We start from the raw sequence: 18,288 nt of genomic DNA on the forward strand, positions 1-18,288 counted from the left end.
CCCACAAAGATGTTATCTTTACAAATGTGTTCACTATGGTACCGTTTATATCAGCAAAACAAAAATAAAAGCAGTAGCAAGGATAGGATTTGGGATAGTTAAAGTACAGATCCAAGAAATGTAACTAGTCATATTATAAATTGCTCATCTTCTAGAGAAGAGTGATAATAGCATTATAGAGACTTAGCACATCCTACATACAGTGTGTCTACCTAGGGACAAAGATCAGAAGGGAATATACTTAAATGAAAGTACTAGAGTTAAAGGAACACGATGATGAGTAATTTTTTCCCTCTTTTTATTAGCCTATGTTATTGCCTTCAAAGTGAAAAATAATTACAATACTACACATATTAAGCCTTGCTTCCCCAAGTCATTGAGTCACTGAGATCCTATTTTTATCCCTCATTAGACAGATAAGAAAACTTGGACAAAGGGAGTTAACTTGTAAAAAGTCACAGAGAGTGACAGAGCTGGGAGTTGAGCCCAGGAAAATTTGCCTCCCAAGCCCACTTTCTCCACCCATACTTGAGACCTATTGATACAGGCGGTCACTTTCCTTCCATAGGAAAGTGGGTAGGCAGGCGAGGGGCTCGGCAAAAGCTGGCACTGGGCTGACAGACGGCAGCAAATTTACTAAGGGGGTGCATCATTCCGGCTTTTGCCTCGTGTGGAGTCCAAAGTGATATTTTTCTACAACTCCAAGGCCTAGAAGAGGAAAAAAACTTTCTGGCCAGATAAGGAAGTTCAGATACATCTCTTTATTCATTTAACAACTTTACAAGGAGCAACCACTCTGTGTTAGTCTCCACTTCCGGCACTGCAAATACAAGACTCAAGTGGTCCCTACACTCGATGATAGGAATGTTCTAGTAAAAAGAGAAACACAATTAGCTACTATAATAAATACTAGCAAATAATCAGCATAATGATAGACTGCTGCAGATGCTACAAAGGAAATAAACCCACCCAAGGGTGGTCCCAGGGATTCTCTAGACAGGATGCTCAGGGAAGCCTCACTGCGTAAGGGAGCTGTGAGCTAGCAGAAGAAGTGAGTGCAAATGCATGGGCACAGGACACTCAGAGCCAAGAGGCCATCACCTGGAGCCCTGCTGTGCTCTCACAACGGTCAGAAGGCCATTTATCTTGCATATGCCTCATAGAATGGGCGTAATCACTGCATACCCGCTTCACTGACATGCATCCGTTTCTACATCTGAGTTTTGCTTAAAAAACTGCTCACACTCAAGAACAAGTAAATGTGGAGAAGCAAGTAGAAAGAAAAAAAAAAAAAAAAGCCTGAGGAGACATTAATTATTCCGTCAAACTTGAGAAGCGTTCAAGCAAGAGATTGACTCACGTAATTCTTTGTCTTTAGGGATAACAGTGACTTGGAGCTGGAGCTCCAAATCCTACTACTGCCCACATAGATCTCTTTCCACTAACCTTATCAGCAACCCCAAAAAGGAGAACCCTGGTGCTGGAACAGTCCAGCTGGCCAGAGGTGAGAATAGGCCAGGGAACATGAGTCACTGGCACTCTGTGACTTTCAAACAACTTTCACCTCCACATTCCACATTCAAGGGGGCAGCCAAAGTTAGAGAAACAAGTACAGGGAAGGGGAAGCAGTTCTCTGTCCTGAGAAAACAGCAACAGACCTCCGTGGGAAAAACTACTGAAGATGGGAGGGTGGGGTTTCTCAGAGTTACTCAGACACAAGACGCTCTTCAACCTTCCAGAGAGCCTGCTACAGAGTGGCTAAGTAGATAAAGGACAGAGTTAGGATCCTGGAATTCGTTCTCTACTCAGTATGGACTGATTCTAACCAAATCACCGTCCCTCTCCAGGACTCAATACCCCCATCGATAAATTGAGACTGACTAGATAAGGTGATTGCTCACACTTCCTCTTTCGGCTCAAAGATTATATAACAAAATAAGGACAAAACCCCCCTTACTCCTATGGTTATTAGAATTAAATGAGATAAGCCACATACAGTGCTTAACAGAGTGCCTGTCACGTGGAAAGTGATGAGTAAATGTCAGTGATGGTGATGATGGCAGTGGTGAGATCATCTCCTGAACCCCCCTCCTTATTAAGGTCACCGCTTGCTTTCCATGTCCCATGTGCTACAAAGGTAACCTTTCCAAGCACTAGCAGAATGTGAAATTACACACTTACTTGTATCTTTTTGTCTGATGTCCTTCTCCCTAGCACGCCATGAGCACAGCAGCCACATCTGCCTTGTTCTCCACCACGTCCCAGTCAGAATGCAGTGCTGGGACGGAGCCGGCTCTCAGCTCTTTTTACAGTGAATCAACTATATGTGTGCATCTAATACACACGTTCATAGCTAGTATCAAATGACTACATGCCAGACATGCTCACATGTTCAAATAGCTGTATAGCAGACACTGTGTTAAGCACTTTCTGTAAGTTCACTCATCTCTTTCTCATAATGACTCTAGGAAGTAAGTCCTATTGCCATCCCATCTTACAGATCGGCCGCCACTGTGGAAAGGTTCAGTAACCTCCCCAAGTTACAGCACAAGTGAGATTTGCATTCTACCTCTAGACCCATTTTTTTTTTCACTCTGTTGCCCTAGGTAGAGTGCCATGGTATCATATCTCACCTCAACCTCAAACTCTTAGGCTCAGTAGATCCTCTTGCCTCCCAAGGAGCTGGGACTACACATATACACCACCACAACCCACCTAATGTGTTTTTTTTTGTTTTTTTGTTTTTTTTTTTCCAGTAGGGACAGGATCTTACTCTTGCTCAGGCTGGTCTCCAATTGCTGAGCTCAAACAATCCTTCCACCTCTCAGCCTCCCAGGGTGCCAGGATTACAGGTGCGAGCCAACGTGCCTGGCCTCCAAACCCAATCTTAACCACTACTTCTCTCTTGTGCCTGTTCTACTTTCATTCCAGAGTCCAGCACTCCAGATGCACTTCTGATGCAGGAAAATCCAACCTCCCCAAATTCAGAAATCAAAACTTGGGGCCATGGATATGTCAAGCTCCAGGGTTAAGCCCTGTTCCTTAGCACAAGAATGCCCGAAAGTCTTTCTCCCTGCCAGCCTTCACACTGAGCACTCTGCAACAAGTTGTTATAGCAACTAAAGCAGCCCCACGGAGTGGAGGAGGAGGAGGAGAATGTAATTTTAGCATCACACAGACAGAGGTCAGGACCTCTACTTGGCCACTACCAACACCAGCTAGAGAACACTTGTGGCCTCTTAGGTATGCTTGACACCACTCATCTACTAGTGGGTTTGTTGTTTGTTTTCTCATAAAGTTACCTAAGGCTGTAGTATAAATGTATGGCTATGGGGGTGGGGGGGGTGAGAGGAGAATAAACCAGAAACAAGAAGAAAGGGGAGGGATGAGAAATCACCCGAATCTCATTTTTTAATGATTAGTGATTAACAAAAAGGTATTTAGTAATTGATGATTATTAACAATTGAATGAATGAAAGGCTAGAGTATGCATGAGGGGAAACATGCTAGGATGAGTGACTATTTTATTTAATTTCTTTTATTCTTATACATCTTGCTGTCTATTACACCCACCCCCCAGGGAAATCACCTGCTCCTGTCATTAAGAATAACTAGTAGTATATTCAGGGAGCCCACTGAGACTTTCCTTCTCCTCGAGGTAACTGTAGCACCCTCCAAACCACTGTAAGGGAAGAAGCCAGAGTGAGAGGCACCTGGGCTCAAAAGGAGAAGAAACTACTAAAAAGATAACTCCAGAAACAGCTGTGCTCCGCCTCTGCCTCAAAGCTCTTCACAACCCCCAGAAGCCACTGCCTAGTGTGTTCAGGAACAGGAAAGCTCAGGCTCCAAGGCTGCTAAGGGAAGGCCAGCTGGTGAGCCAGCACTGGGGACAGTCCACTTATGGCACATTCTCAGCCATCACAGGGCTGGTTCAAAGTCTGGGACAAAATCTTAGTTGAACGAGACTTTCTTCAAACTATAAATTTCTTAATCTCCAATGTGAAACCAGTGAGCTCCCATTTCTTCACAAACGTGTAAAGCAAATTAGTAGAAAAGTGCTGTAAAACTGGGAGAAAAATTGGGTGGCGCCTGTGGCTCAAAGAAGTAGGGTGCCGTCCCCATAAGCCAGAGGTGGTGGGTTCAAACCCAACCCTGGCCAAAAACTGCAAAAACAAACAAACAAACAAACAAACAAAAAAAACTGGGAGAAAAATCTTTGCCATGCTGCCTCCTTCAAACCATAGCCAACCATCCCTCTGATAGACCCTGGCTACACACCATCTTTTTCAGGCCCTAATCAGATCCATCTCCAGAAGGCAGAGGCACTCACGCCCATGGCGGGGGCAGGGGTAGGGGGGTGGTTGGAGGGACAGGGATTATCTCACTCTGCCAGTGAGTAAAATCCACAGTAAGAGGGTGGTGTTGCCCCAAACTCCCTGCAGGTGGAGCAAGGGACTGTGGATGAATTGACTCACAGTTCCCAGTAAAACAGGAAGAAAATGTTGACAATCCTTTTGCCTTCACTGATTCCAATGAAAACATCTTCCCTGCAGATTGCCTCTAACCCTCTACTGAAGGTCAAAACCCACCAACGTTTCCTAGTGATGTATCAGAAGACAAGAGAACACTGAAGAATCTACCTTTTAAAAACGAACAGGATTCCCTTTGCAGTCTTTCAGTAACACATGAGAACTAGCTAAGACTTGGCTATAATCCATCAAGGTCAGTGATAACAAATAGTGATTTCTGGGTTGAAGCAGGCCTGCAGATGTGGTTATCTGACCTAAATATATATTTTTAACTATTTGCCAACAGGAAATATCATATAAAACTGGCTTTTCAGTTTCTCTGGAAAAATTTAAAGATCTGGCAAATTTAAAAATAAAGGCCCATTTCCACACACAGCAAAAATGGAAAAATGAGCTAAAGCTAAGTACCAGCTGCTTCCCTTTAAAAAGGGTCTCCACACCCACAAAGCCTGATTTGTAACCCCTGTTTAGGCTGTAAGTCCTGGACCTCCTCGATAAACATAACTCAACAAAAGACAAACACAAACATATTGTCCAATGTAGTCAATTGTCCATGCACACAGCTACCTAATAGCACAAAGGAGTAGTTTCTACCTCTGGATGATTCATGAAGTAGCACACAGCAATCAGGTAACAAAACGCCCAAATGGCTGCTCTGGGTTGACCATTCAGATGGCTGTACTTCAGATACCTGCAAAGAACTAATGGGTTAGGCTCTCAGCTTCTCTGCCTAGAAAGATTTTCTGAAGAAGGTGAGCTTGATTTTTCTAACAACTTAGGTTTTCTAAAGAAAGCGATGTATATTCTAGACCTCTTGTCCTAAAATCCAAGAACATGGCTTGTGAAATTCTCACCTTGGCAGCCCCAATTTGCTCCTTTCGAAACTTCTCCAAGGGAGTGATGAGCACCTCGCTGGCATTTTCAATCTGATGAATAAAAACAGAGAAGGGGAAAAAAACCCATAAAGGCAATGTCAGTAAAGAATTGTAGCAGCTCCATCATAAGATGCCACCTCATGTCTCAGTATAAAATTTGATTAAGTGATATTGTACATGACTACTGTTCATACTTGAACTGATAACATGTCACATCAACATCTAACTACCAGTTCAAAACATAATCTTCCTCCTGTGCATGATTCATACTGACTCTTTAAGAACAGTGAGGACTTCTACAACTGTAAGCAGCTGTCTGAAGACAGAGGAAACTGGCCACAGAGTAGGGGCTAAGTTTCAAGCTTCAAGTGACATCCTGTAAATGTTCATTCACACAAGTTATACGGAAAGTAGATCAATACTGAGTCTAGGTTAAAAACAAAAACACCTCTGGACATGTGGTAGCATGAAAACTGTTCCCCATTTGCTGCTGCCCTGCCAGAACTGACCTAGACCAAGAAATCTGTGCCTCCTGACCAGTCTCAACTTCATCTCAGAGGATTCCCTGAATTCTGCACTCCAACCCACCAGCACCCCATGCACTTCCAATGCACCATACTCGTCCCATCTCAGCTCTTTGCCTTTGATAAGTCCCTCAGACACTCTATTCCCAAATCCTTATAGTAATTAAGCTTTCTGCTTAAAGGCCATCTCTTTGGGGAGGCCCTCCCCAACCACCGATGCGATCTAAGATGCTTCCTCCCACACACATAGTTTTCTTCAGAACAAGTGTGCAAGCCAAAGAGCTGCAGTTCACTGCTACACACATTTATATAAACACACTTGCATACATACACACGTCATGTAAATGCTCACTTCTTACCACTATCCCCAAACACAAAGGAATGCTGAGACAAAGGAGCACTCAAACATTTTTGAATGACTAAATGAATAAATGGATTATTTCCTGACTGGCTGCCAACTGTGTCACCATGGGCAAAACATTTAACCTCTCTGGGCTCTAATTTCGTCATCTGAAGAATGAGTGGGCTGAATTATTCCAGTTCTAAGATTCTACAGTTCTTTCTAAGACAGTGCAATATTTTACAATCTTTTCACTTAAGTCATTCATTTACCCACTCTTTGCTCAACTAATTATTTCAGGAATCCCCTTGCAACAAAGCATTATCTTTCCTAAGTCATGTGCATGTCCAGTGCAATGAAGCCAACAGAGTAAATGCCAAAAGCCATAGATAGACATGGTACAGAAGCTACCAGACAATGGAAGGGACAGAAAAAGTCAAATCTCCAAATGTATTCCCATTTACCTTTCTCTCAATTTTGAGGTCACTCATTTCAAAAGAGTGCATTTTAACACTGGAGCATTGTGATGTTATTTAACTTGCTTGATTTTTACTGTTACTTGATATTGTTTAATTGGTTCACTTAAGTCTTGTCCACAAATCCCCTGCAAATCTCTGAAGCTCACAAGGGTGTGTCGAGCCCCTGAATCAGTGGTCCTCAAGCTTGGCTCCATGTTACAATCACATGGGGAACCTTTTCTCACTCAGTTGCTCTGGGTTGAGTCCTGTGGCTTCATCGTAACTCACAACAACCTCAAACTCTTGGGCTCAAGCGATCTTCTTGCTGCAGCTTCCTGAGTAGCTGGGACTACAGGAGCCTACCACAACATCTGGCTAGTTTTTCTATTTTTGGTAGAGATGGGGTCTCACTCTTACTCAGGCTGGTCTTGAACTTCTGCACTCAAGCAATCCACCTGTCTCAGCTGCCCGGAGTGCTAGGATTATAGGCGTGAGCCACCATGCCAAGCCACCTGGAAAGCTTTTAAAAAGTCCAGTGTCCAGGCCACATGCCAAACCAATAAATTCAGAATCTCTGAACTTAGTCTCAGACATCAATATTTTCTCAATTCCCCAAGTTATTCCAGTTGGCATTCATTCCAGTTGGAATCCAGTCCTACACAGGTGTTTAAAATACATACAAAAGCACTCAGGTGCCTCTCTGGAAATCAGGACACCCAAGTCCCTGTCCCAGTCCTATTACTACCTGCTGTCAACCTTGATAAGACCTGTTTTCTTATCTGTCAAATGAGGAATGGCAGACAGTGAAGAATAAGGGCCTGCTGGACCTAAGATTCTATGATGATGGAACTTCCACTCAGTTCCAACACTGTGTTTAATGACGGGGACACTGAAGCCCAGACTCTACCCCTGAGGAACTCATATTTACTACGGAACACAGACAGGGAGAGTAACTGTCTGGACACAATATGGTCAATGCAGAATCAGAACATACAGAGAATGACCAGGCAGTCAGGGAAGGCTGCCCAAAGAAGGTGTAGCTTTGCTCATATGAAATGATAATGAAGCTGACACCAGGCAAGGAGGTAGAGAAGGGGCTCATGATGGCCAGAGACTCAGATGTAGACAGCAGGAACTTGATTCACTGGCATTAATAATAAAATTGCAGAGGCAAGCTGAAAAGTATAATCCGGTCATTGTTCCCGTAACACAGGCCACAGCAATCTGCAGGGTATTCGCAGTGATTTGCTCACCACACCCCCCGCCCCCAAGTACTAACTCAGCCAAGAATCAGACTCAAAAGAACCATTTCCCTTTCTCAGGCACTAGCACGTGCACAAACACACAAGCTCTCCCCTGCTCCCACCCACCATCAACCCTGATGCTGCTGTCACCACCCTCCTGATTTTGGTTCAGACTCCCAGCAATGAGCAATCAGAAAAAACAGGGTCTCTCTGCAAGGCAGCAGGTGAGAGGCTATTGCTCTGGCATTTTAAAGAAATTACCACATTTGGAGAGTATAATGCAGACTTGGGTTTGAATCCAGACTGAACTACTTACTAACTATGCAATCCTGGACAAGTTACTTATTCTCTGTAAATAAACTTCAGGATCTTCATCTGAAAAATGGGGATAATACAGATACCACTTCACAGAGTCACCATGTGGGTTGAAACTGAAAACGCATGTGAAGTACTTGGTATGAAACATCTTGGTAAACTCAGTGCTCAAATTGTCAACTGTTGTATGGGAAGAGAAGGAAATGCTCACTGATGGAATCTTCCCTAGGCCTTTGGAGCACTGCCATCTGAAGACATGCCCTCCTAGGGGCAAAGGAGTGTGTAGCCAGGAGGGGATTTCAAATCCAGCCTCAGTCCTGATAGCTTAAGGTTATGGGAGAAGATGCAAAGGAACTTCCTGCGGATGTGGAATCCCTCATCTTTTAATGCTGAACCATATCAGAATACATCCTAGTGCATAAGATACCTCTTGAGAACCTGGAGATCAGCATTTGATTCCTGAATTTGCACAGGGCTCTCTTTGCGTAGTTACCTACATTTACCAAGTACTGTCTCCTGGATGCCAATGACACAGCAGGCATCGCATGAGGTAATTCAGAGTCAAAGGTGAAGAAGAGACCCCTGTCTTCAGGGGCTCTTGGACAGATTTAGTAAGGTAGGGAAAGGAGGGAGCAGAGGGGGCACCTTCTTCCCCATTCTGCTGGTACAAAATTTGAAGACCCCAAAAGTGAAATAATTCAAAAGAGCCACCCTTCAGTGTGGTCATATGTATAGACCTTACACTGAATCTTTAGGAGGAAAACAACATTATCCTAAAGCTATCCACCAGAGAAATCCTTTAACATTTACAAAAGTCTTCAAAGTCTAAAAAGATGAGGCTTGCTAAGAGGTCAAAGCACTCAAGTGGTAGAGTCTGCGCTAAAACCCAGTCCTTCTGACAAAAAGCCCTTGTGCCCTCAATGTGAACAGGCTGGCCCAGAGCAAGAGCAGCCCGGCCATACTCACCATCCGTATCCGTTCATCTTCAAGATTCCTGAGGACAGTGGCAAACTCCTGCAAAGACCTTGCTGGAAAAGAGAAAGGAGTGATGAGGTAGAAGGCAATGAGCTCTGGGAAGCCTTCCCAGCTCTAGCTGTTATGTTATGGATTTAAATTACTTGGCACATACAGACGCCTAACATCAATTGCTTCCCAAGGCTCCCCTTATCTTTTAATCATTAACCATTAAGGGTGACCCAGAAATGCAGGTTAATTCCACCTGACACTCTAGCTAGGGAAGGTTTTCTTCAAGGAAAAGACTTGCCAGTTCTTGAGAATACCCAGGACTGGTGAGATGCTGGCAGGCTCCCAGGCCCCAGGCTGGAAGGGGTAAAGTTCCGCTTAGGAATTGAAGGATTTCCTGTCCAGGATTCGACCTCCTCAACCTTTGTCCTGGGGTTGCGTCAGAACCCAGCCTTTTCTTTGGCACCAGAACTAAACAAACAGTGCTGCTGGCATTGGAAGTCACATCTCTAGATTCTCGCTGGGTTCCTCCTCCTGAGCCTTCAAGTCACTCATTAACTGCATGCAGCTTGCAGCATGGGGATCAGACATGGAGGCTTCTTGTCAGAATTATTCACAAAGGCAGCAAGCATGAAGTGTAGTAGCCCTGAGTATAGCTGGGACCCTTGTGCAATGTTGGGGAAAGCATCCATGGGCTACAACAAGGATGGTTTTCACCACTCTTAGCTGTCTCCCAACTGCCTGTTAATTAAGTCAATAAACTTTCTCAATTCTTTCTCATTACGTAGAATCAACCAAGATGCCCTATGAAAGAAGAGTCGGGGCAATGGCAAGGCCCTGGCAAAGGAAAGTGTCTTGACAGTGCAAATCTTCCATACTCAGGGCTGCCGGCAGACAGAAACCGGTGACAATGAAGAGTGAGCACAGAATGGTGACAACTGTTAACCCACTTCAGACTCTTGTTAAGGAAACAAAGGGGGAAAGAGAAGACCACAGTGAACTGGACAGTGAGCTCCTCTCCTGCCACTGAAGGCAGTGGCAACAATACAGCTGGGCCAACTATTGCCGGGCCAGAATGTGGGGCCGGTAGATTGGATTATTATTCAAATAAGCTAGAAAACTGGAATTTTACATAAATTCAATTTACATGGTAATTCAAATAAATGAGAGCTGAACAAAACAGGGCTGCACTCTGATCTCAGCTGAACAAAACAGGGCTGCACTCTGATCTCAACCTATGGACTATCATTTTGTAACCAATGATCCGATTTTCCCTTCATCTACCTGCTTGTAGTTTTGTACTAACCTCTTAGTGTAACTGGAGGAAAGAACACCACAAAACCAACCAGAAGAACAGGAAAGGAAGATAGAGAGGACAGCCTTGCTCCTGCACACACACTGGAGGGTTGAGTGAAGCAATCCCAGAAGTTGTGCAGGAGACTAGAGAGGCCCCAATCCCCGGTCCTCACGTATCTCTGCTTCTCTACTGGCACTATGGCCTTCTTTCTTTACTAACCTTGACCTCCTACCCCAGGAAAAAGGCTCTGAGAGGACACTGAGAACCATAACCACCAATGAAGGTTGTGATCTTCCGTGCAGTTATGACTTACCTATGCACATCTCATCATCTGTCTCTGCATCTCCTATACACTGAAATTTAAATTCATTTAAGGAATCCGCAAACTTCCGCTTTGCTGAAGACAAATCTACCAAGAAAAAGAAAGCAAAAATTAGGATCACTAAAAGTAAACTGGCTTTCTAATTTGTTCACCCTTTTGGTTACATGGCAGCAAGTGGATTTGTTACTATGTCCATGTCAAAGCACAAAGGAACGTAAATTCAAAACAATAAATACTTGTTTATAGCACAAAGAATTGACTTGCCTTAGAAGTTAATATTTTTGTTATATTTGCTTTAACAATTCCATCTCTACCTCCTCAAGACACATAAGTCCTGTCACCTCCATTTGACACATGGGAATCCACTTGTCTGAAGAGGTCAGGGAGAAACCCGAGGTCAGAGCCAACATCAATACCCACAGCCTGGAGGTCCTCCACATGGTCAGTGTCACTGCCCCCAAATCCAATCTACAACACAGACTTTCATTAGGGACAGAGCCTGTGGAAAGCTGAAAGGAAGGGCTGGGAGCTGCCTCATCTCCATGGTACAAGAGAACCCAGCAAGCATTCTCTGAACCCTCTCTGGTCTCCTTCCAAGCAGAGAGGCCAACGTGACAATGTCCCACCTGAACCATATTCCAGGGGGAGCTACATCCAACACCACCAGGAGAACACCTAGCAACATGCTGTATTGGGGTAAAAACACAGTCCATGCATAGTGCCCATAACAAAAACTTTCAGAGGCCTCTGTCAAATTAAAAAAAAAAAAGCTTTCACTTAAGACAGCAATAAAAGTCAACGATCCTTCCTGAGTCTTCAGCCTCTTTAAGGGTATAAAAACCACCAAGGTACCTTTAAGTGGACTGACAGATCTGGCTGCTCAGTACAAATGTGCTTAACTTAATTCCATGAGCAGCCTTCCTGCCGATTAGGCTAATCATTCAAATTACCCTCATACATGTTTCCCTCATTGAAGGGGAAATGGCATTATGTCCAAATTCCCCGAGGAGGAAAATAGGAGGCATAACTGGCAGCAGGGCCTAGCTTTAATAAGACGTGGGTGAGGGAAGGGGCATATTATGGCTTCACAGAGCAACATCACCTACTGGAGTGAAACGATCCATAACCCCAGTCATTCTCTTTCTCAGCTTCCACGTTTGCCCTTTGAGGTTAGGAGTTACATTTTTCATCTTCTGATTTTGTTTGGTTTGTTCCCTCCCCACATACCTGGCAGTGCATCCTACTCAGTATGTGCTGAATAAATGCACATGAGGGGCATGGTATATAAATCCAAACCCTAGGGTTGACTGTGAACCATAGCTGCTAGTGGAAAAGCCAGGCTCGTGCCACGTGCTCAGTCCTGCTCTGGGACTGCCCTCCTGCAGGCGTAGGTGACATGGTTGCAAGCTACAGTGGCTTGTACAAAGCGCTCTGCTCCAAACCAGAAGAGGAAGGCACTTGAGGTAGAGAAGAACAGAGGAGCCAGCCATCTCCAGTCACTCTCTGGTTCATGGAATGGTCCTTGCCAAAAAGTCAAAAGATGCTGGCAGAGGACTCAGACATCTATCAGAACTGGCCAACCCAGGCTGGGGCTACCGTTCAGAACACAAATCATTCCTTGGCAAGTCAAGAAAGAAACAGATGCATCCAAAAGTCAGAACACTATGGGGAGGAAGGAAAAGGAGGCCATAGGGAAGCAAGAGAAAAAAGGCAGAGAATAATATTTGAGAGTGGAAGACAAAGCCCTCTAGGAGCCCCAGTGTGGGCACTGAATGTGGGCAAGGTTGTACACATCCTTATTTCAGTTCTGTTCCCCCCATCAGAACTCACTCAGACAGGCCTGAACAAAGAGCAACAACAGGTGTGCTTCTCCACCCACCTGAAAACCTTCCTGTGCCTCCCCAGAAAGCAAGAAAGATTCAAGCTGGACAATCACCTCAAAAAGTGGAAAACAGGTGGAATGTAAGCCAGGCTGGGAAAGCTCCCATGAACACCGAAGAAGCCACCGTGCCAGGGCAGCTGTCAGTAAGGGTCAGGGAGTGGCTAGTAACACACAACAGGGCCTTTGTGGAGTGTCTGCACAGGAGGACTCATTTAACCAGGGCACACCTGTTAGCTTATGGCCAGATGGGGACCGGAATTCATTGTCCGAAGGCACTGATCACACCCTGGCACCGTGCAAACCTGAGAAGCAACATGGACCCGGTGATGCTGGGGGAGAAGCCAATCCCCCATGGAGATTAGGTAATAATGACAGCTGGATGGAGAAGAACCCCAGTGACTGAACCTGAAAAGTAACTCACCGGGGGCTTAACAGAGGAATCTTTACAGTAAAGCTACAGTGGATCCCTGCCATTTTGCTTGGTCAAAATCCATTCCTCCATCTTTGGGGTCGCATTTCAAACTTGTTTTGGAAAACGTCCTTTCCCCAGTTGTATTCTATGTGTTACAGGCCGATCACCCCAGCCCCAGTGGGCTCGGGGGTTCAAGCTCCAGCACTTGTGGGATATGTAACTAACCCTGGGTTAGTCATGAAGTCTAGCTGTATCTCACCTGACAGAAGTCATCAGCCTGTGTATTAGGGAGGAGAAACCAGCGAGACCCACTGTATAAGCACCCTGCATATTGAGAGGTTCAGTTCTATGCAAAAGAGGGCTATTCTTTCCTCACATATGAACCCTCCAGCAACAGGACTCAGGAAAGGGAAGCATGAATGCCAGTGTTTGGAGTCCAGAGAAGTTAAAGGACTAACATAAAAGCACAAACCACTAAGGAGGGGATCTGTGATTTGACCTAGTGCTGTGAACTGAGATCCCTATAGCATGTGGGAAGACCGTGCTGCCTCACCCTATTAAGACAAACCCCTCTGTGTTACTTGGAAGAATGAGAAGCACATAGAAAGGGAACTTTCTACCCCAAAGCTATTGCTTCTTGCCTATTTTCAACCCAATAGGATCAGTGGTGTCTTACACAGATTATCACCTTGGATATCCAGGTCCCCAAAGACTCATTTCAGGAGCTTTCCCTCTGATGCACACTGGAATCTCACATGTACATTCCAGTAAGACAAGAAGGAAAAGAGGAGAGGCTGGTCCTGGTGCTGTGCCAAGCTTCGTGGCACCCTGCTCATATAACCCCGCTGGTGCGTGCACAGGCAGTGCAAGATACAGCAAGGAGCCAAGCAGAGTCAATAATATTTACTTTGCAGAAACATCTGTTGCTAGAAAAGCAGAATGCTGGCCAGTGTGGAGCGAAGTCGGAACTGCCAGCACCTGGGGAGGCCAAGTATCCGCTTTCCAGAACAGGTAGGCCAGAAGGGTAAAGGATATGGAAACAGCCAGAAGCCTGGGCCTGGAGAGATACTCCCAAAGCCATCTGCCCATCCAGGGCCAGGGGAAAGAGCCCTTTCTTCTTGGAGATGCCATGCTCTACCCAAGCAGATACTAATGTGTATGGGGTTTAAGAGACTCTAATCTAAGTTATGATCCTCCTTTCACTGAAACAAAAGGTTTATCATAATTTTTTTTTAATTAGAACCTACCTTCATTTTAAACAAATTGACCACTAATACCACAAATCATTTCCTTTTTCTCCTTAGGGAAAATTTAACACACATGTACATAGACAAACATGCACACGTGTGTACACCACATATTGAAGGACTCAACATAGCCTTACGACTACATTTCTTTTCAGTATATCTGTTGCCTTTGTGACCTCCACAGTTACCAAAACTGTACATTAACTACCCTTAAAAATGTTTGCTACATCAGCCTTTCTGGACTTAGAAATTGATTACAGATAATAAAGACTATTGCTGAGGTAAGAACTTGCAATGGGCTTCTTAAAGCGAAAGAAAACACAAAGTCCCAGGTTTGACTAATCTCTCCCTTCTCTGGATGCCAACTACACTTACTCTCTGTGCTTCACCACCTTGGATGTGGAATGATTCTAGAATTAATCAATAATGGCTTCGTATCATAATGCACAAAGAGTGCCTACGGCAGGGCTGGACACAGTGCCTCTCAGAACCTGCCGTGCTGATCTGGGGGGCTGGGGAGGGAGGCAGAACAAGGTAAGCTAGCTTATGGGTGGAATGTCCTACCATCCCCAGAGAGGACCCATGACTGGAAGACCAGAGGTGGATACCAGGCCCTGAGAGACTGCAGGTTTAGTCCACACCCCCATCCCCAGGTAAAACTCAACACACTCGAAGCCAAACTCTCTCTGCTCTCCTACCCTCTCCTGAGAGGGGCAGGAAAGGGCCCAGCACAATGATGGGCACCACCATTTACCCACCACACAAGTCAACACCGTGTGTCAGCCTTCACACGTGGCAGGCTCCTTCATGGGCTGTGTCCATTCCCAAGTCTGTCCACTCTGCCGCCTAAGCATCTCTGAATTCTGCCCGTGCCTCCTCACCATCAGCAACTCCTAAGCCAAACACCCCATCTGCCTGGATAACCACAAATGCATCCTCTCTCCACACCCACTTTTGTCCCTCTAGTCGATTCTTTACCCAATCATGTGAATCCCAGCAGTGAGCCTTGCGATGGCTTCCCAGAACAAAGACCAAAGTTCCTCCCAAGGCCTGAGAGGCCCTGTAAGGTTTGACCTCCCAGCTCCCTCTCTAGGCTCTAGCTGCTCTAGCTTGCCAGCTCCTGGAGCAGACCCTACTCCTCCCTGCCTTCATGTGACTACTCTGCCTGCAGGTGTCAGGTCAAAAGTTCCTTCCTCCAGAAAGTCTTCTCTACCCAGACCAAAGCCAACCCTATTTTTCACTCCCTGTGTACTATGCACCTTTTCTTAAGAGCAATTTTATATTTGTTAAGGTAATTCTTCAACTAATGCCCCTGCCCCACTGGTAAGTTCCATAAGGACCAGGCCCTCTGTCCCCAGCACTTAGCACATTGCTGCTTGACTAGCAGCAGGTGTTGCACAAAGAACAAAGAAAGAGAAGAAGCTGGGGACTCCACTGGTCCATTAGCCTTCATCAAACGTGAATCTCCTGGCCAGGCGCAGTGGCTCACACCTGTAATCCTAGCATTCTAGGAGGCCGAGGCAGGTGAATTGCTTGAACTCAGGAGTTCAAGACCAGCCTAGGTAAGAGTGAGATCCCGTCTGTAAAAATAGCTGGGCACTGTGGTGGGTATCTGTAGTCCCAGCTACTCAGGAGGCTGAGGCAAGAGGACCACTCAAGCCCAAGAGTCTGAGGTTGCTTGAGCTATGAGGCCATGGAACTCCACCCAGGGCAATAGGGTGATACTGGATCTCAAAAAAAAAAAAAAAAAAGATGAGTCTCCCAACTCCATGTTTGACATGTGAAAAAAAAGAGCAGGTATGTTAGGAGAGACTCTCCAGCTTATATATATCTGGTTGGAGCTTGGTATAGATAGGAATGTGTCTACAGTTAACAAGTAACCACCTCCCCTAATGTTGTCTACTGAGGAGGATTCCAACAGAGGTGGAGGAAGAGCCACCACCAACAGGAGCATGAAGAAAAACCTCGATACCCTGGGACCTGGAGAAATGACCCCCAAACAAGCCAGCCACTGGCCACACCATGTGTCCTCTTTTAGCCCCATCACAACCCCAAGCCTCAAGCTAAAAGAGTTTAAAGAAGGGTCCCCAGAGACCTCTCTCCTCTCCCTGTATCTGGGCAAACTGAGAACACATTCTATCAGAAAAGGTACTTGTAGAAAGGCATTTCCCCCAAGCCTGTATGTGGCATTTTAAACTTAGTTCAATGTCCTTAACCTACTTTAGGGAAGTGATGTTCCCTTGTTAGGTGTCGTGCCACATCATGAACCCCTCTATGACACCAGCAGTAAGAAACAGACCCTGTTCAAATCTTAGAACCAAACGAAATTCCAGGAACCATATAGCATTTGTCTCATTTCTGCGACACGTGGTCTTACCTGTGGCCACTAGGTGGCAATCAACTATATAAGAGGAGATGTGTTAAGACTGGAGGAGAAATGACAGGGCCAGCTTTAAAGGCAGTGCTGGGGACAGAGCCTGTCCCACAAGGGATGCACCCACCTGAGAAAGGAAACAGCCAGTGGACGCTCACTCAGCACCTGGGGAAGGGGTCCCAGCCTCCACATGGGTAAACTGCTCTAATACATTCAGAGGGCCTATGTTCTCAGGTAGTATATTCAAGCAGAGGGGAAGGGGTAAGGAGATAAATCATCACAAAACTATCCTTCACATTTCTTTACATCTGGCTAGAAAACTCACTGAGGCACATGATATGCCCACCAACTATATCAGCCACAGCACATTATATAATTTGCATTCTGATGTTACATGTGCGTGCTTTTCCCGGGGCCATTTCCCTAAAACTGTATTTCCTAAATGAGGCCATAGTAGCATCAACTCTGGAGAATTTGTTTTTCCAACCAGAGCACTAAGGCTAATGAAATTTTCAGAGACCTGATTTTAAAAATGAAATCAAGTAGAACAAAGAAGTGTTACCCTTTCCAAGACAAGGCTTCTAATTCTATTTAGAAGGAAACATCCTTCAAGAATAATATAAGAGGCCCAAACCTACCTCAATCTACATCAAAATAACTATGAATATACTATGCATTAATTTATTGGCTAGTTACTATGTAGCACATACTTACTAAGTATTTAAATCCTTCCATCCTGACCAGCACCTTGTCCAGTAGGTATTATTACTTCCATTTTGCAGATAGGGAAACTGAGGCTGAAAGGTTAAATATCTGCCCAAGGTCACACAGCAAATGAGCGGTAGTATAAGAAATCTGGGGCTAGGCCTGGTGGCCTGTAATCCTAGCACTCTGGGAGGCCAAGGCAGGAGGATTGCTTGATCTCAGGAGTTTGAGATCAGCCTGAACAACAGTGAGACCCCATCTCTACTAGAAATAGAAAAACTCACAGGGCATTGTGGCGGGCACCTGTAGTCCTACTCAGGTACTCAGGAGGCTGAGCAGGAGGATCACGTGAGCCCAGGAGTTTGAATTTGCTGTGAGCTAGGGTGACAGGTGGCACTCTAGCCTGGGGTAACAGGCTTTTTGAGATTCTGTCTCAAAAAGAAAAGAAAAGAAAAGAAAAAAGAAATCTGGTCTCTCTCTGACTCAAAAACTCTTAACTACTACACTATATTGCCTAATTACTCAAATATTTGAGACTCTGGTATCGATGTAACCAAATCTAAAGACCATGTGAATACATTCCATACCCCTAAGGGGAATACAATTTAGAAGGGCCTAATCTGGGTATACAAAACTATAAATTAAGGTAGAATGTGCTAAGGCAATCAGAGAGTAGGCAAAAATGCCTACAGTATACAAAAGTGTAAGTAGGATATTATTCCAGCAGGGAACACTGGAAGAGCTTTATAGGAGAAAAAAAAAGAAGACGAATACGGAGTGGCATTTGGGCTGAGCCTTAAG

General features: G+C 45.1%; 1 protein-coding gene across 4 annotated transcripts in view; it reads right to left on the bottom strand.

Annotated features, from left to right (window-relative positions):
- Positions 1–18,288, bottom strand: part of ARHGAP26 (Rho GTPase activating protein 26) — a 431,922-nt gene that overhangs the window by 316,896 nt on the left and 96,738 nt on the right. Inside the window, exons 1-3 of one of the 4 annotated variants that reach the window (XM_023515652.1) lie at positions 9,566–9,576; positions 9,252–9,313; positions 5,384–5,455 (exon numbers count right to left, since the gene is read on the bottom strand). In XM_023515652.1, the coding sequence (XP_023371420.1) occupies positions 5,384–5,455; positions 9,252–9,254 (75 nt within the window). In that variant the 5' untranslated portion in view covers positions 9,255–9,313; positions 9,566–9,576. The other 3 variants (XM_023515656.1, XM_003782086.1, XM_023515658.1) reach the window with 3 other exon arrangements.

This window comes from Otolemur garnettii, unplaced genomic scaffold, assembly GCF_000181295.1.
Source record: "Otolemur garnettii isolate 467f Iridium unplaced genomic scaffold, OtoGar3 scaffold00003, whole genome shotgun sequence".
In the NCBI taxonomy this organism is placed as follows: domain Eukaryota; kingdom Metazoa; phylum Chordata; class Mammalia; order Primates; family Galagidae; genus Otolemur; species Otolemur garnettii.